An 18241-nucleotide genomic window follows, 5' to 3' on the forward strand; every position below is an offset into this window, starting at 1 on the left:
GAAGTCCAAAACCATACAGATAATAAGAGACAAAATAGGACCAAGCTTAGAAGGCTTACCTCATGATATAAAGAGGATGACAAACATAGCCAGAAATACACAAACAGAAGAAGATAACATTTATGAATGGAACCATCTAAAGATTAACTCCCTATAAACATCAAAAACTTATCCCAACAGGGTGAAAGAAAACCTACTAGGGGAAAAAACTGGAAATACCATCACAGAAAGGGGGTTTATAACAAAAGTGTACAGAATCCCACAGGGCCTCCACAAGGGGGGGGGGAAACAAACAAAAAATCAAAACTGATAACACCATTATGGAATGAGCAAAAATTATGGGAAGAATTTTCACAGAGGCAGACATTCGAATGGACAGCAGATAACATGAAGAAATGCTCAAAATCACTGGCAATAAGTAAAATGCAAATCAAAACCACAATGAAATACCACCTCACTGCAGTGGCAGTGGCAAAGTTTAATAAGAGAGAAAGCAATAAATGTTAGAAAGGATGTGGTGAGATAGGAACTCTCATGAACTGTTGGTAGGATTGGAAAATGGTACAACCACTCTGGAAGGCAGTTTGGCATTTCCTCAGAAACCTGAACACAGAAATTCCTTATGACACTGCTAGGAATATATGCTGAAAAAATTAGAACTGAAACACCAAAGGAGATTTGTACATCAATGTCCATAGTATCATTATTCACCATCACAAGAACGGGGAAACAGCCCAAATGTCCAACCACAATTTAATGGATTAAGAAATTGTGGCACATTCACCTGATGGAATACTATGCAGCACTCAAGAGTAATTATTTTTAAAATTACTTCCTAACCTGGGAGGCATTTGAGAGCATTATGCTAAGTCAACAAACTCAGACTCATAAGGACAAATACTGCATAACACCATTATTGTAGAAATAGATAACTACTAAAATGTGTATGAAGATTTCAGGGGGTTGGGGAGGGAAAGGTTGGAGCAGAAGAATGAGGATGGGCAGGGGATCTATAGTAGTGTCACACAATTTGATGGGTGGAAAAATAGAGAAGTGGGTAAAGGAAATGGGAAAGATTCAACAGGGATCTGGAAAAGACAGGGTAATAGTGGACATAGTTCCACAGTGATTAATTTTATAAAACATAATGAATAGGAATGATTGTATGAAATAAAATGTGAATGAAGAATAATGTATATGGACTTTGTAAGCAAACTAATACAATTTTTTTTAAATGGTCAGAGCTTTAACACCTATATGGTGATCATCTCTCATCTGCACACAGAAAGTCATCAAGAGTCAAAATTGACTCCACATCCAGAGTGATGTGCATGGAGCAACACGCATGGAGCGACGCACACAGAAGAAAGCAGGACAGCTGGAATTTGAGTGAGAACTATTATAAAAACAATTAGTTTGGAAGCCACAGGAGCAGCAAGCCTCATCAGGGAGCAGCAAGCCTTGGAAGGGAGCAGAGAGCCTCAGTGGTGCAGAGCAGCGAGCTGCGGCAGGACACACTTGCAAGGAATAAGCAGGACAGCTGTAAGTGAGGTACTTGGAGGGGAATCACTGCTGATTGCTAGAGCAGGTGGGACTCCTTCACCTTAAGCACTAGGGAGTGAGACAGCTAGAGCTCAACTGAGGTGGCAGACCCAGTTCTGGAGGGGAAAATCAAGGCTTTCTGGTTTTCCATTCAGATCCCAAAACATACCCTACACCATGTGTGCATCTGTGGGTTTACTCCCCCCATCCCACGTGTGTCTACACATGTGCCCACAATACATGCATCTGTACATGGGCACCTGCCCAACCCTATTCTGGAGCAGTGACTTCAGATCAAGAACCTGCTATCACCTCTGATATGAAAAACTCTACCACAGCAATGTCATGAAAGAAGCAGTATAGGAAGCCAAATATCTTACTAAATATTTGTAATAAACCTAATGCTATTTCAGATTATGAGGGAGGCTGATACAAGCTAGAATTCACTCTGAAACACTAAAGGAATCCTTAAACATTTACAGGGGTAGATATTAAGGCAATCCTTAAGTGTTTACAGGATTCTTGCATTGTATTTGCTAACCCCTCCTTCCTGAGACAAGCAGGTTTTCAAGAGAAAGAGCTTAGCTTCATTTGCATTGAATTCTCTTAGTGATTTCCTCTCTGGCAACACCTGAACAGACTCATAACAAAAGAAGAAATTGAAAAAGCAGTAATAAAAATTTTTTAAAAAATTAAAGAAAAGCAATAAAAGAACTTCCAGCCAAAAAAAGCTCTGAACTAGGTGATTTTACAAGTTAATTTTATCAAACATTCACAGAAGAACTGTCACCAATTCTACATCAACTGTTTCAGTAAATAGAAAAAGATGGCATTCTCCCAGATTCATTCTATGAAGCAAACATATTATTGATATCAAAGCCAGGTACAGACACCACCAAAACAAAAAACTATAAGCCAGTATCTCTCATGAACATAGATGCAAAAATCCTGAATAAAATCCTGGCCAATAGAATCCAACAATACAACAAAATATAATTCACCATGACCACATGGGATTCATAACAGGTATGCAAGGATGATTCAACATAAGAAAAACAATTAGTGTAATTTTTCACATTAACAAAGAGAAGAACAAGAACCACATAATCCTATCAATTGATGCAGAAAAGGCCTTTGACAAAATCCAACACCCGTTCCTGATTAAAATACTCAACAAAATAGGAATAGAGGGGAATTTCCTCACCATAGTAAAAAGTATATATGCAAGCCGAAGGGCCAACATTATTCTCAATGGAGAGAGATTAAAGGCATTCCCTTTGAGAACAGGAACTAGGCAAGGGTGCCCACTATCACCTCTCCTATTCAATATTGTATTGGAAGTCTTAGTGATAGAAATATGACCAGAGGAGGAAATAAGAGATATTCAAATTGGCAAAGAGGAGGTAAAATTATATGTAGATGATATAGTTGTTGTTGTTATTGTTGCTAAGTGCCATCAAGTTGTAGACAACTCATAGTGACCCTATGAATGAAAGACCTGAAGATTTGTATAACTTTCATAATTTCTCCAAGCTCATAGCATTTCTGGAGGCAAGCTATTTTGGAAGTGGATGCCACTCCTTTTTCCAAGGTTGTTTTAATCAGGGAGCTCCACCAAACACTGTCACCGTGGGTAATCATTATTGCACTTGACACACCAGTTCACAGGGTTTATCATCACAGCCACCACAAGTTACCTCTTTACAGCAAATGCACAGACTAGTGCTATATACCACCTAGAAGAACGTTTGACCAAAACCGTTAAAACCAGGCCTGAGAGCCACAGATTAAAATCACTCACCTTTCTATCCACCAGGCCCACTGAGCTCCCTTGTTGTCGTCGTTGTTGTTGTTGTTGTTAAGTGCTGTCAAGTCATAGACTTGATATGATAGTATACTTAGAAAACCCTAAAGACTCAGCAAGAAAACTAGTAGACAGAGTTGTCCAATTCAGCAAGGTGACAGGATACAAGATCAACATACAAAAATTATTTGGATCTCTCTACAGTGACAAAGAGAATACAGAACTGGAGATAAGAAAAATAATACCCTTCGCAGTAGCTAATCACAAAATCAAACACTTGGGAGTAAATATAACAAGAAGCACAAAGGCTCTATTCAAAGAAAATGATAAAATATTACTACAAGAAACAAAAGGAGACCTGGAGAAATGGAAGAATATACCTCGCTCTTAAATAGGAAGACTCAATATTATAAAAATCACAATTCTATCAAAGGCAATTTATACATTCAATGCAATCCCAATAAAAATTCCAATTCCATTCTTCAATGTAATGGAAAAGGCAGTTTCTAATTTCATTTGGAATGGAAATAGGCCCCAAATAAGCAAAGCACTTTTAAAAATAGAAACAAGGTAGGAGGCATCTCACTCCCTGATTTCAAATCCTACTACACTGCAGTGGTGGTCAAGACAGCATGGTACTGGTACAATGACACAATGGAATAGAATTGAGAACTCAGAAATCAGTCCATTTACTTATTGTCAGATGATTTTTTGACGAGGAGATTAAATCAGTTGAAAGGGGAAATGACAGCCTTTTTATAACAAATGATGCTAGCAAAATTGGAAAACTATCTGCAGAAAACTCAAGCAAGACCCACACAACACACCATACACACAAACCAACTCAAAGTGGATCAAGGATCTAGGACTAAAACCAAGGACTATAAATTTCATTAGAGAAAAGTTTAGGAGACCTCTAAAAGTCCTAATCCACAGCATGAATAGTCTTACAAACATCCTGAAATACCTAAAACCAGGAAAAATAGATGAATGGGACCTTCAAAGAATCAAATCCCTACGTACATCCAAAAACTTCTCCTACAGGCTAAATGGAAAACCACAGACTGAAAATAAATATTTGGTAATGACTTGTCTTATATACAGAATTTATAAAATACTTGAGCACCACAAGATAAAGATAAACAGCCCAATTGAAAAATGAGCACAAGATATGAATAGATACTTCACTAAAGAAGACATTCAGATGATGGACAAACACATGAAGAAATGTTCAAAATCCCTAGCTCTCAGAGATATACAAATTAAAACAACTATAAAATATCATCTCATCCCAGGAAGAATAGCAAAATTCAACAGAACAGCAAACAACAATTGCTGGCGAGGTTGTGGAGAAACTGGAATTCTTATTCACTGTTGGTGGGAGTGTAAAATGGTGCAAACCACTATGGAAGGCAGTATGGTACTTTCTCAAAAAGTTGGAAATAGAAATATCATTTGACCCAGCAATTCCACTATTGGGAATATATCCTAAAGAAACCAGACTGCCATCCAATCAGATGTATGCACACACATGTTTATTGCTGATTTGTTCACAATAGCAAAGAGATAGAAACAACCCAAGTGTGCATCAACAAATGAATGGATAGAGAAACTGTGGTGTATTCCTACAATGTAATACTATGCAGCATTGGAAAACAAGGAACTCATGAAATATTATACAAAATGGGTTATCTTGAAGGGCATTATGTTGAGTGAAATATCTCAATCACAAAAGGACAAATACTGCATAATGCCACTGTTATAAAACAGGACTAACATTGGGTTTGGGAGGAAATTAAGAAAAGATAGGATAAATAATGTCCACTGCATTGAAACAGATGAGGGAGAGAACTGTTTAAAAGGGATATATGTTTAGGTATTATTTGCATGGCAAGAGTCCAGAATAAAAGCTACATAGTAAAGTGACCTGGGGTGGGTGGGTGAGCAGGGGATTGTACAACAATTAAAGAATTCTTTTTTTCTCAAAGAAAAAAGCAAACTGTGGGGGAAGGTTGGGAGGAGTGGTCAGGGAGGAAAATGGGCAACAATGAATGAATGGAAATCCAAGTTCTCTATAATCTTTCATTAAAATCTCAATTTAAGTAAAATAAGAATTGGCACCACAGCAGCTAATAACAACATGTCTGAGGAGTTAAATGGTAATTTGTTTCAGCCATGCATTTCTGTATAAGGTCAAAACCTTACGATGAGAATCACATAGAATATCCTAGGGAGTAAACTGCAAATTGGTGAGCTAACTTTCAACAAAGTTAAATTACTATCATGGAATGAGTCTACTTCACCAATTTCATCTAAATTATGTCAAGGCATCATCTAAAGGAAAAACTGTATAAAAATTTAAGCTATAGAATAACCAGCCTTCCAAGGTAGCATTGTTTATACTGCTATTTTTCAGCAAAATGTTGTATTTTAAGTTAAGCATCACAATGGAATTGTGTATTACAGTTAAAATTTGTTTATCTTAAAAATTAAATAATTTCTTCATCTACAGTGAATTTAAATGTGTATCTCCCCACCAGTCATTCTATTAATGGCCCAATCATGTGGTCATAAAATTTTTATTTTCATCAATTAGGATATAACCTGAAAAATTCAATAAATACTTTATTTACTTCCTTTTCATGAATATCTTGTATTTTAGAAACTTTTCTCCAAAATCAACAACTAATTACATCAACTCCAAGTCCTCCACCAAGTTTGGGGAGTAAAAGCAGAAAAAAACAAATTAACTACTTATTTCACCTGTGACAGAACCTATAGTGACCTCTTGTGGTAAAGATTAACCTCAAAACTTTAGTGAACAAAATCTTTACTTGGCTGTACGTGGGAGATGGAAACATTCTTTGATGCCAGTAAATAGCTGTTATTAACAATGAAATAACAATGATAAGCACTGACTAAAGAATTTATTTGTGGAAATCTATTTCATCAATTACCAATTAAAATAACTACAGTTCATAAAAATTCTATTCTTTTACTAAGGCAATTAAAAGGTGGCTAGTTCCATGGATCTTACTCATCATACTTTGGGAATCAAGCAGAAGACAGAGGAGGAGGGCAAATTCTAGTGGAACAGAGGGTACCTGACTTACCAGTTCTCTGGTCAGCAACACACTGCTATCGTTACATAATGTCATGTGGGTTCTAAAGCAAGAGATCATCCAATGGTTTATTTATAAATATAGTCTAGATAGTAGCCAGTATCATTTCAACTTTGATAGTATTTTAAAAAGAAAAGTCATATATTTCAACACCTGGCTTAAAAAAACTGTGATTGTATTAATATTTCATAAATAGGACCTCAGATGTTAAATATTTTCAAGGAAAAAAATAACACCTCCACAAAGAAATATCAACAATACCAAGAACATTTCAAGGAAAAAATATCAATAATATAATTTTTTTAATTAAGAGAAAGAAAAATATTTCTTTTTCTAATTGATAGTACTTTGTTATTTTTTTGTTTTTAAATTACTAGTTCTCTGTTTGCTATATGTTCACGACTAAGATTATGTTCTTCACATATATTAACTATAGCACAAGAATCCTGGTGGTGCAGAGGTTAAGCATTCAGCTGGTAGCAACAATGTCTGTAGTTCTGAAGCACCACTCAACAGGAAAATAATGTGACTGTCTGATTCGGAAAAGACTGCAGCCTTAGACACTCTGTAAGGCATTTCCACTCTATGCTACATGGTCACCAGGAGTTGCAATTGATTCTCTGGCAATGGGTTTTAAATTATAGCACAACAATAATTTTAGATTTTCCTATTAAGCAAGAGAGGGCTGGATAAAGAAAGCCCATGCTCAACTTAAATACAGTAAGCAAAATGGGAAAATGGAATATACTGAGCTTTTCTTGAAAGTTAAGTGGTTCTAAAATTCTACCTACTCTGTTTTCTTCATTGCTAAGCCTCTTTTTTTTTCTTTACTTCAAAGAAAAAAAATAGTTGTAGTATTCAATGAAAAATTGATATTAAGTTTAAATTGCTAAAGAATAAGAATTTCTTCAAAATGACACTTTAATTAACTGTCACTCAAACTAATTATTTGTGCTTATTCATTAAAGAATGAAAGACAAAATATGAATAAATTATGCTATCCAGTGTTTATATAAAATTCTATCTAGAAGTTCTAAAACCTACTGCTTTCCTTCAAGAATTCACAAGTTTACTGTTTCCTACTGCCTTCATATAGCTGATGAATAGCTTACATAAATAATTAAAATTTAAATAAAGGAAAATGTCCTAATAACTTTCCAGTCACAGATCCATACAGCAAGTAGTTGAGGCAAGAGCTTTCTACTAGAAATCTATCAGCTGCAATGAACGCATGCTTTCCAAACTTTGTTTTCCTAACCTAACAAACATCTAAATCTTTCTAGTCTGTGTATACTCTTGATATTTATAAGTTCTTGGAGTAACAATATATTCTTGTCACTGTGATGTTGCTGTTATTGTCATTGGGTGAACTACCACAACTAGAGACCCTATGAACAATAGACCTTATCCTGTGCCATCCTCATCATTTGACACCTTGACCCTACCATTACAGTGTAGCTACCTGTTAATAATTTCTTTAATTCCTTTTTATATCTAAAAATTATAATATCTTGTATTTTATCTTAAAACTAAAGAGGAATTCCCTACAACTGTTATTTCAGGAGTTAGCTATAAAGTGTGTGTATCTCCATCCTGCTCAATGGCCCTCATTATTTTATTTTATAGGCTTGAATCAGCAGTAACAACTTGCAATGCTTTCCCATAACAGACTGAGTCAACTAAATAGGGAAAATAAAAATCTAATCTCAAGAGGTGTAAAATAACAGCATGCAGACTACACTTGCTACCCTAAGGCATCGAATAGACCACTACTGCTCTGCAAATTGCAGCTTGGAGGTTGGGATATTATTAGGAAATCCCCAGATTTAAAACCATACTTAAAAAAAAAAATAAAAAACATACTTAAGTATGCCACACTTCTTGTTTTTTCATGCCACATTATCAAGGGGTTCTTGGATGGATTTTTAATTGGGCAAGATTTCGGTTCATTAGTGATATTTGTGGATAAGTAAATGTCTGATGCTTTCCCCTTATAGTCAGTTATTTCTCTTGCACGTCTAATATCTATCCTCTGTTTATCAATGTATGTTTGTCTCTCTCTGCCTCTCTTTCTCTTGTTGAGTGTGTGTGCATGTGTGTGTATACTGATAGAAGGAAAAACAGAAACACAGAAAGAAAGCCACTGTAGTTCCCTCTGCATCTGTCTTTAGTCTCTCTAGATGCCTCTCCTTGTGTTTATCCATATGGCCCTGTGCACCCCTCAATGTATGTGTCTATATTCATCTGTCTCTTACTATAAGATCTGATGTTTACATAAGAAGAAAATGATGCTATGATCATAAAAAAGTAGCACTCTTATGGGTTAGAAATAGAAAATTCCAACCTCTGCTTTTTCAGTTCTTAAACACTTGAGCACTGGCTCCTCTTCTTTCTGCTTTGGCTAAAACTCTGCCAACAGTTCATTTTCAGTGTTGTTTGTTGTTAAGTTAGTGAATTGTGTGGAAAAACCAGATCCACATTTGAGAGGCCTACATGGAATTTTCTTTCTTATTTTCAATTAAACAATCTCTCATGATAATTCTTTTTCTGTTTCTATGTCAAAGAAGATACAAATGACCACTGGGGAGCACATCAATGTCCATATGTACACCAATTTAATACTATCATTCTCAATTTCCAAGATTCTTCCTAAAAGAGATCTCGAGATTGTCCAGTATTTATTGCATACACATTGTGCAAATACTCAACACAAATATCTAACAGTTTAAACAAAGCTGAGTAGTGGTGTTAAAAGTTAGTCATGTGCAATTAGAGATGGCATTTTAAATGGCAAAACAGATATATCTTCATTTGAACTTGGTCTTGTGTATGCAAAGAAACATCCAACTAAAGGAAATTAATAAATAGAATGCACAAAAGATAAAATATGTATTAACTTAGATTTCAGATAGATCTTAAAGATGGTAGAGGTAAAATGGAGGCAACTGACAAAATTCTTTCTAAACTGCATATGATAAGTTTTTGTTTTCATGGCATGTCTTAAATTTAAAAAGCAAATTAAAAAAGTGGCCCACAATTTGCCTATAAAGGAAGTTTCTACTAAGCACACTCTATCAGTAAGCTCCAGTTAAAGGATTTTCATTTTCTTCCTTTTCATCAAAGTGCAGTAGAGAACCTTCCCTGAAGTCCTTTCCAGACCAAATTGCATGGAGATAAAATAACCCAATTGTATGAGAAAACTGAAATAAGACTCATATAGCTGAAAAAGCTGATTCAAATAAATCTTAAATTCCCAAAACTGGTTGTTTTAATAGTAATTGCCCTTTATACTCAAGACCTATGCTTAATAATAGTACCAAAATCTATGGTATAAATATGGAAATTGCCTACCATTGTGCATTCAGGTATGTGTGACAATACATATGGTATCACATTGGAATGGCTAAAAACATTGTAGGTATACTGAGGTATACGTATTAAAAAACATACTAGACAAGGCTTATAAGTTACATTCTCCAACCCAAATAACAGCCTCCTGCTCTGGAACTATATGCTGTCAAGCACTGACCAAAGTATAAGAAATAAAGTTAAGCCTCAAATTAAAGCCAAAGGCCAGACAAGAGATTTAAAGAAACACTTGAAGACATTTAAATATACATAGCCTCCAAATTAGAGGTGGGGGAAAATCCTGTTTTAGAAGGGGTCATAATCTAAACATTAGTATCATCTAGCAGGTTAGAGAAAGCAGAGTGTATTTAAATATTTATCGTTTGTGCCTCTAGGAGCTACAGCAAGCTTCTTGAGCTCAGGTGGAGGTCTCTTAGTAATTTTTTTTTATTCTAAGGGTTTCATAGAGGATCAGGTGTATAAGCAACAAATAAGTATTTGTTTCAGTGAATGAATAAATGCCAAATTACACAACTGTATATAGTCTTTTTATTGCTTTGGCCTAAGCATTACTGTAATCCATATGCAGAAATGGTTTTCTCAAAATTCTGTAAGACATATCAAAATAAAATAGACTTTTGAGGGGGAGGGGGAAACTCTAAAAAAGTTTCAATATATCTTATTTGTTAACATGAACATTACATAAAAGAAATTAAAACAAAAGGAAGGTGTAGCTTTCAGAAAATTCTACACTCATAAGGTCTTTAAATGTGAAATCATTACCAAAGTATCTTGGAGGAAATGAATATATAAATAGATGTGCTTTGCAGACATAGTGTAGCAGGAAAAATTTAGTAACATTAATAGTATGGGTAGCATTCTTAATAAAAATTCTTGGAATATTTTTTCTCTGTTGCTTTAATATCACAACAGCTATTGTTTCACTTTTACATGTCTCCTGTTTAAGGGATATCAAATATATCTTTTAAACTAATACATATCAATGCACATAAAAGAAACTTCAAACACAAATTTCATGATAGAATGGCTAGATTTTATCCAAGTATCCCACTCGTTTAGGTTCAAATTCAACTACACTGCCAGTCACAAGACTACCCTCAGTGTTTTCCCCACTGTGGCCAAAGCCACTCTACAGACGTAAATCCTCCCTAGTGTCCAGTTCCCTAACCATTCTTAATTTGGGGAAAACCCTACCACTGAGATTAACTCTCATCATTTGATCAGTCCCTACAGCTGGGAGAAAATGTGAGAGAAGGCTTAGCCAGAAAGAGCCTTTGCCTAAGCTAAACTCAACTCTGTTCTCCAGTTGTGTCTACGCCCTGCCCACCCTATTCGCTTCCTCTCCTTCCGCGCAGGTGGAAGGGGGACGTGCACCTCTAGGGTAAAAGATGTAACTAACTTTGCTCCATCACCACCTCAGTCCCATCCTGTCACCCTAAATCAGGTCCAACTGATAACTAAAGTCACCAAGTAAGACTGCCAGTGTCCGTCCGCCTCCCCCCTTGAGTTGGTATGGTAGGGGGCGCGCGTAGGCGAGATGAAAGTGGGGGTGTTCTGAGCCACAACTCTCCTTACCGCTGGAGCGTCTGACGATGTTCTCCAGAAATGTGTTCTGCGGTGCCACCAGCCCTCTCTTGCCCCCCGGCATCCTGGGTCTGGAGGGCAGCGGCCAGGATCCGCGGCGGGGGAGGGGGGGATGTAGGAAGAGAAGGTGGAGGAAGAGGAGGAAAAGGTAGAGGAGAAGACCAAGCCGAAGGAAGAAGGGGCGCGGCGGCGGCGGCGGGGTCCCCTGACTGTGTCTCGAGCCCAACCCGGATGAGCAGCTCTGGGGAGGAGGACCAGGCAGTTCATGGTAGTAGCGCTCCCCAGACCGCCGCTGCCCAGACTGTGGCGGTGCCGCACACGGGGCTCGGGAACTGCAGGCTCCGCGGGGCACAGTGCGCCTGCGCCGCCCCCGCTGTCGCTGTCCCGCCGGTGCTGATGCTGAGGATGCTGCTGAGGATGCTGTCGCGGCGCCGAGCGCCCGGGCGCGGGCTCAGCATCTCTCCCGCTGCCCGGCGCCCCAGCGCCAGGGGAGCGCCAAGAGCAAGCTGGAGTCTCTGTCCAGCCCCTCCAAGTCCAGACTGAGATCCCTTTACAGTGCCTTCCTCTCCCCGGTTCCCCACCCTTCTCGCTCAGCTGGACCGCAGTTGCCCAGCGAAGCCCAACTTCTGCCCGGCTGTACGCCTGGTGGCCGCTCTTTCCTCTCAAAAGATGCAGGCTAGCACTCGCTGCAGGGTGGAAAAGGCAGCCGAGTCGCAGGCAGAGGCGCTGGGAGGGTCTGGGTGGTCGGAAGGGTCCAGAACCTCCGGGCAGCTGCAGCCCAGGCGGAGGTGCTGGTCAGCTCGCGCTCCGACAGAGACTGAGAGCGCAGCAGGCACTGGCTGAGCAGCGCCCGGGGACGCAGCCACCTGACGCTGCTACCGCCCCCCTCCGGGCTTCTGCGCCCCGAGCCTCAACAGATGAGCGTTCAGCGCCCCCGCCCAGCCGACGCCCGGGAGCCCGAGCCAGGGACCGGCGAGACGCACAGCGAGCGAGCGCCCGGAACGGTCGCTGCGCCCCAGGCCGGCTGTGCGCGCCCGGGGAGTGTGATGGACTGCCCGGCGGAGCTCTGTCAAAACCCCCGCATCTGAGCGCCCCAGGCGTGTGGGGCGGCTGGCCGCAGCTGCAAAGTTGCGGGAAAGGCTGCACCTGACCCGAGGGGTAGGAAGGGCCAGTGAATAATTCACAGCCAAGGGAGAATGAGTGAAGGAGTAGAAAAACAGTGGGATGGAAAACAGAGGAGGCGGTAAGGGCGATGCTGCGGTGCCGGCCAGGGGCAGGGCAGGAATCGCCTCGCACTCGCCTCCTGTCTGTTCAAAACGTTCATGGGGCTAAAACTGCCACAATCAGATACTACAAGTCTGGAGCTGCCGCGAAGAGGGAGAAGGGCAACGAGGAGAGAAGTGGGAAGAGAGGGAGATTCCACACAGCAGCACCTTCTCTTGTCTAAGCAGCGGTTCGTAACCCAAACTCATATCTCTGCATCACCCACCCGTGAACTTAGGAGAAACGCAAATCTCAGGTTCTACCGCAGACCATGGAGCCCTAGTGGGATGTGATTAAGCGTAGGACTGCTTACTGAAACCTATTCTACCCTATTTTACAGACATGAGACTATTGACATGAGACCTAATGGAATGAATGGCCTACAACTACTCCAGGTGTGAATCAGAAACTCCAGGCTTGGGCCCAAAGGTTTGTTTTAAAATCAGGCGCTTTCGAGCTGTTTGTTCGGGCTCAGCTTCCTGACTGTGAATATACCTCTCTAGACCAGATAAGCGTGAATCAGAATCTACATTTTAACAATCTCCCCAGGTGATTCGACTGTATATATAAGCTATGGTCTCTCTCTGCTCATTGGCATGAGAGGATTCTGATTCATAGCTCACCCTTCCTCAGGTTTCCAAGACTATAAATCATAACGGGAGATGACTGCCAGTCTTTCTCTAGAGGAGCGGCTGGTGGTTTCCAATAGCTAACAACACAAGACCATCAGAGCAAGTCTTCAATGGACTACACCCTCAGAGCTCCCTGGAAGATACATGTTTTTGTTTTTTACGGTGGAGTCGAAATCAACCCATAAGTGACATTCTAGTGGGTTTTCAGAAGCAGTAAATCACACGGGAAGGAGATTGCCCCTCTGTCTCTCATAGGGCCGATGGTGGGTTCAAACAGTGTACCTTTGAATTGGCAGCACAACAGATCTCCCTCATATGATATAAAGGGCAATCGAAAAGAGTCAGTTCGAGACACTCACAAATCCGCAGTTAACTCTGAAGGAACCAGTTGTGAGGCCTGATTGTAAGACACCTTCCAGATGAACAGGAATCAGCTCAAGTGTGAGGAACATCATCAATCTAAGGGTTCCAAAGACTCCACCTGAGCAGGTCTGGAAAGGATGGACTATGACAGGTGTCAAGGTGAGGCGAAAAAGGTTTGTAGTTAGTATCGGAGTAAACTCGGGGTGGGAAGGCAAGAGGAGAGCTACCTAGAAGCATCCCCTTTCCCTACAATCAGATCTGCTGGAGGCCTTTTAGAAATAGCCAAGGCCAGGCTGCCAGAAGGAGAGAGAATCCCTAATCTGGGTTGTAGCAAACCCCTATCCTTAGAGAAACTTGTGTGCCCTTGTTTGGAGTCTCCTCTACCCAGAAGCTTCTATAAGGTATGGTAGGAACTGGCATGTACCCTAGGTGCCATTTGCTTCACTGGGAAGTTTATATTAACCCATTCGGACTCAATCGCCTTCCTCAAGCATGGTAGGTACATTGAGGGGTGGAGGGATCAGCAAAGGGTAGCATTTGTTCCTAGTCACAAGTGCAAGGGAGGCATGGAATAACACTCCGGAGTTGCCACAAACATGAAAGGCACTTATCTGAGGCTGCAGGACCAGATGGGGAAAGGTGTTTCTGTTGCAGTATAGCTGCTCCTAAGAATATTTGTCATCATATTGGGGGGGGGGACATGAGTTAGATTGCCATGGAAGCCCATTACCCTAGACAAACCTTTACCTAGATCCCTGGCTTTGAGTCGGAATCACTTGGGTTAAGTGTTACCTGTGTCTAAGAAAGTTACATGCATAACTAGGATCCATCGTTATTGAGACTTCAACCAGGAGAAGGGCTGTCTGTTGTGCTAGGATTCTTACCATAAAATTGAAAAGCCTCTCTTCAGTAAAACCTGGATAATCTAGTTTTTACTCATAAACACTGCTGGCTTACAGCCCCCTACAGCTGGAATACCATTTAAATTGCATCAAGGTGTCCATAGTTAACAAACAAGGGTCTTGGGTACAGATTGGATTAGGTGATTCCCACAACCAGGGGAGTCGGGGAAGTGACCTCTTTGTGGGTGATCTATGTATATACACAGGGATTGAAGCCTAAAGCCCTGACCATCCCAACCCTAAACATAAATAAATTCCCCTCCTCTGATTGGTTTTAGATGATGATGTGTTTATTAAGACCAACTAGTACACAGAGACAGAGCTCGAGATATTGTGTAGATTTAATATCCTAGGCTTTTAATGTGATGTGATAATTCCATCATCACCATTAACTGAGAATTTTCCAAATCTATATGTTCTTTTGCACATCATCAGCTGCCCACATCTCGCCTCTGGGTATTGATAAAAAAAATCTCAGCTTCCCTGAGCTCTCCATCTAGTATAAATATCCCTATTTCTAATCATCCCTCTGTAGGTGTATTAGCTCACACTTCCCAAAGACGAAACTCTTTCGGTCTCCATTAAGACAAAAGTTTCACAATTACTGGTAGGACTTTCCTGTTTATTTCCATCTGCAAATCTAATGGAAATAAATTCATTCTTCCTTCATCCTCAATAGTTGCACAGCACTCTAATTTCAGGATTAGAATAAATTCCTTTTTCAAAAAGAAATGTGATTGGTTATAAAGTAACACATTATTAGAATGTATAATTATCTTCCAATTTTGATTTTTTTTCCCATTGTACAAAAAAAAAAACCCAAAAAAAATAAAAAAAAAAGAGACCTAAAAATATAAAGTGACTTGTTCAAGAAGACACTGGAGTTTGGAGACGATGTTGAAACAAGAATAGGTTCTCCTGACCTTATAGTCAGAAAGCCCTGTAAATAATAAAAAAATAATTGTTCAGTAAGAGTGGTCACTGCTACATTCAGCGATCTCCTTTGGCAGTGATTTCATAGCACTGAAGGGAACAGAAGCCCCAGCAACAACTTGAAAGAGCTCCCAATCAAAATAGAGTTAAAGCAAATAGAGCAGCACCGTATGGACTAACTGGCCCTAAGGAATGCACTGGCAGATTGTAGCAAGGTGCCAAGACAGCATTTTAAATGCGTTTTGCAGACAGAGCCCATATGTTGTGGGCAAACCAGGATTTAACAGGTGAGAGAGACAGAAATCAAAAAATCTCCACTGTCATGTTGGCTTATTTTATTGAAAAGACTCTATTTCATTATGGGGATAATTTGTCCTTTTCTTCTGTCTCTTCTGGCTTTGTAATTAAAGTGTCTTAGTCTGCTCGAACCAAACATTCTAACCCCCAGCAGTGCCGACTACCCAGCCCAGCAGCAGCACAAGGAAAGCTAGCTGAACTGCAGGTGCATTGCACATTAACAATAACCAACATGAAAATGAAGACTGAAACACAGATGATCTACTACAACGTGGCGATTTTTTAGAGGGGGGAAAAGATGTGACAGTCGGCTTCCATAAAGGCTTAGGAACCCCATGCGGCAGCTCAGCTCTGTCCTTTAAGGTTTAGATGAGTCAGAATTGATGATTTGTAATTGCTACTGGTTCACTAAAGGATTGTTTTATCAAAAACCTCTCCTTTGAGAATCTGTAAATGCAGTTTGACAGTAGCTGGAACTACTTGTGAATTCTCAGACATTCTTTAGATTGGTCCAACTGACTTGCTGTTTGATCCCTTATGTGTCGATAGTCGTTGCTGCTGCTTGTTGTTGTTGTTTGTGTACGATCAAGTTGGAATCCATAGCTGACCCTCTGATGGGATTTCAGAGGCATGAGAGGTTGCCCATCCTTCTCTTTGGGAGCAAGCAGCTGGTGGCCTTGAACCACATGCGTTCAGGATTGCAACACAGCTTCTTGCAAGTAGGCCAGCAGAGCTCCCTAATACTCTACACAGGAGAATAATTTTCCTCTCCATCCCTTTTTTCTTTTTCTAACCTAAAAACTGTGAATTCAGCCTGTAGTTTTTAAATGCTAAATAGATGGCTTTGATGGAGGAACAGAGGAAAGAAGAAAAAGGCAAGAAGTCACTCCCCACCATGGCCTCCAGGATTAGTCTCATTAGCAAAATACCATTCCATTTTCTTCTCCCCAGCTCACTTAGCAAGCCTCACTCTGTGCCTCCCCTGAGGGCTGTCAAGCTCTAGTCCTGAAATATCCAAACACTATTACTTCATTCCATTGCGTGCAGAGTCCTACACTTGCATGTACATGTCATCTCCATAGACACACACACACTCTGAGCAAAAGCCAATAAGAGGAACAATATGCTACCGAATTTCAGTACCTTTGACTCTGGACCCAGGATGCCTTGGATGTAATCTTATTTCTACCATTGATTAACTATGTATGTCCTAGATTATGTTGTTATGTAACCTCAGTTTCCCCTTTCATAAAATAGGAATTTAAAATACCACTCACGGGGTTGTTATCAGGGTGAAATTAGTTCCTATTTGAAATTTCGTATTGGACACAAAAAATAATTTAAAATAAATGCATATATGCTTTCATTTCCTTATAATTTATATTTGTTGTATATGTTTATATATTGGTCTTTCTTTATATTTACCAACATCCAGTTGCCTTTCCCACCTATTCTAAATAATTGTGGCCATTCAAGTAGTTCTTACCAATGTAATATTGCTAGAAGCGATGTGTATTACTTAGGATTTTTCAGCCAGCTTATTTCTTCTGTTTGACCTTCAATGAGATGGACTGATACAGTGTTTGAAGCAATGAGCTCACATGTGTCAGAGATAATAAGTAGGCACAGGATAGGACAGGGTCCAGCTCTGTTTTTCATAGGGTCGTTGTGAGGCGTATTTTACTCTGGTGCTTAACAACAACCCTACATGTACAGAATAACAACCTGGATTTTCATAAGATCTCAACACGCCTTCTGTGTGCTCCTAAGACTCTTGTTAAATATGGAGAACGATTTCATACACCTAGGGTGGGAACACATATTTTCAGCAAGAGGTCAAACTGAAATAAACCAGTCTGAAGCCCTGATGTCACTTCCTTGTGAAAGCCAAATCTTAGTTCTCCTGGAAATATTGGAATACAGAGTCAGCACCAGGAGAAAAGGTGCCCTGAAGTGTTACCTAGATCTGAGATAGACATACATTGTATGTATACACACAAAACAACTAAACATTGTAGTGTTAAGATCCTGGAATTCTGATGCAATTTTCAGCTGTAACAGAACCTATCTGATCCTAATATAGATTATAAAGTTGTCTTAAATATAGGAAATCAGGAGGAAAATTCTCAACCCAAGAGTCACCCATTTATCAAAATCTCAGCATCCCATTCACAGCCTAGACCAACTAAATCAGAATTTCTGGGAATGGGACCTAAATATTAACAATTTTTTAAAGTTTTGCAGGTGATTTCAATGCACATCACATGAGGATCACTTCATTGGTGACTCTGGAACCTTTGGAAATTAGATTTTTATCCCAAGATCTTCAACTCCATGGATTTGATAATAGCTGCCCAACAAAGATCCAACTCTAATCCAAGAAAATTGCTCCATATTTGCTGCTGCCAAGAATCTCAGGAGAGAATCACA

The 18241-nt window shown here is 39.8% G+C and overlaps 1 protein-coding gene across 2 annotated transcripts in view; it reads right to left on the reverse strand.

Moving 5' to 3' along the window:
• Nucleotides 1-11530, reverse strand: part of KCNH5 (potassium voltage-gated channel, subfamily H (eag-related), member 5) — a 591159-nt gene extending 579629 nt beyond the window's left edge. For both annotated transcript variants that reach the window (XM_006891790.1, XM_006891789.1), the window contains exon 1: nucleotides 11413-11530. In XM_006891790.1, the coding sequence (XP_006891852.1) occupies nucleotides 11413-11485 (73 nt within the window). In that variant the 5' untranslated portion in view covers nucleotides 11486-11530. The remainder of the gene's footprint in view (nucleotides 1-11412) is intronic.
• Between the last annotated feature and the right edge of the window lie 6711 nt (nucleotides 11531-18241).

Source organism: Elephantulus edwardii, unplaced genomic scaffold (genome assembly GCF_000299155.1).
Source record: "Elephantulus edwardii isolate Elephantulus edwardi_28Jun2011 unplaced genomic scaffold, EleEdw1.0 scaffold00104, whole genome shotgun sequence".
Classification (NCBI taxonomy): Eukaryota; Metazoa; Chordata; class Mammalia; order Macroscelidea; family Macroscelididae; genus Elephantulus; species Elephantulus edwardii.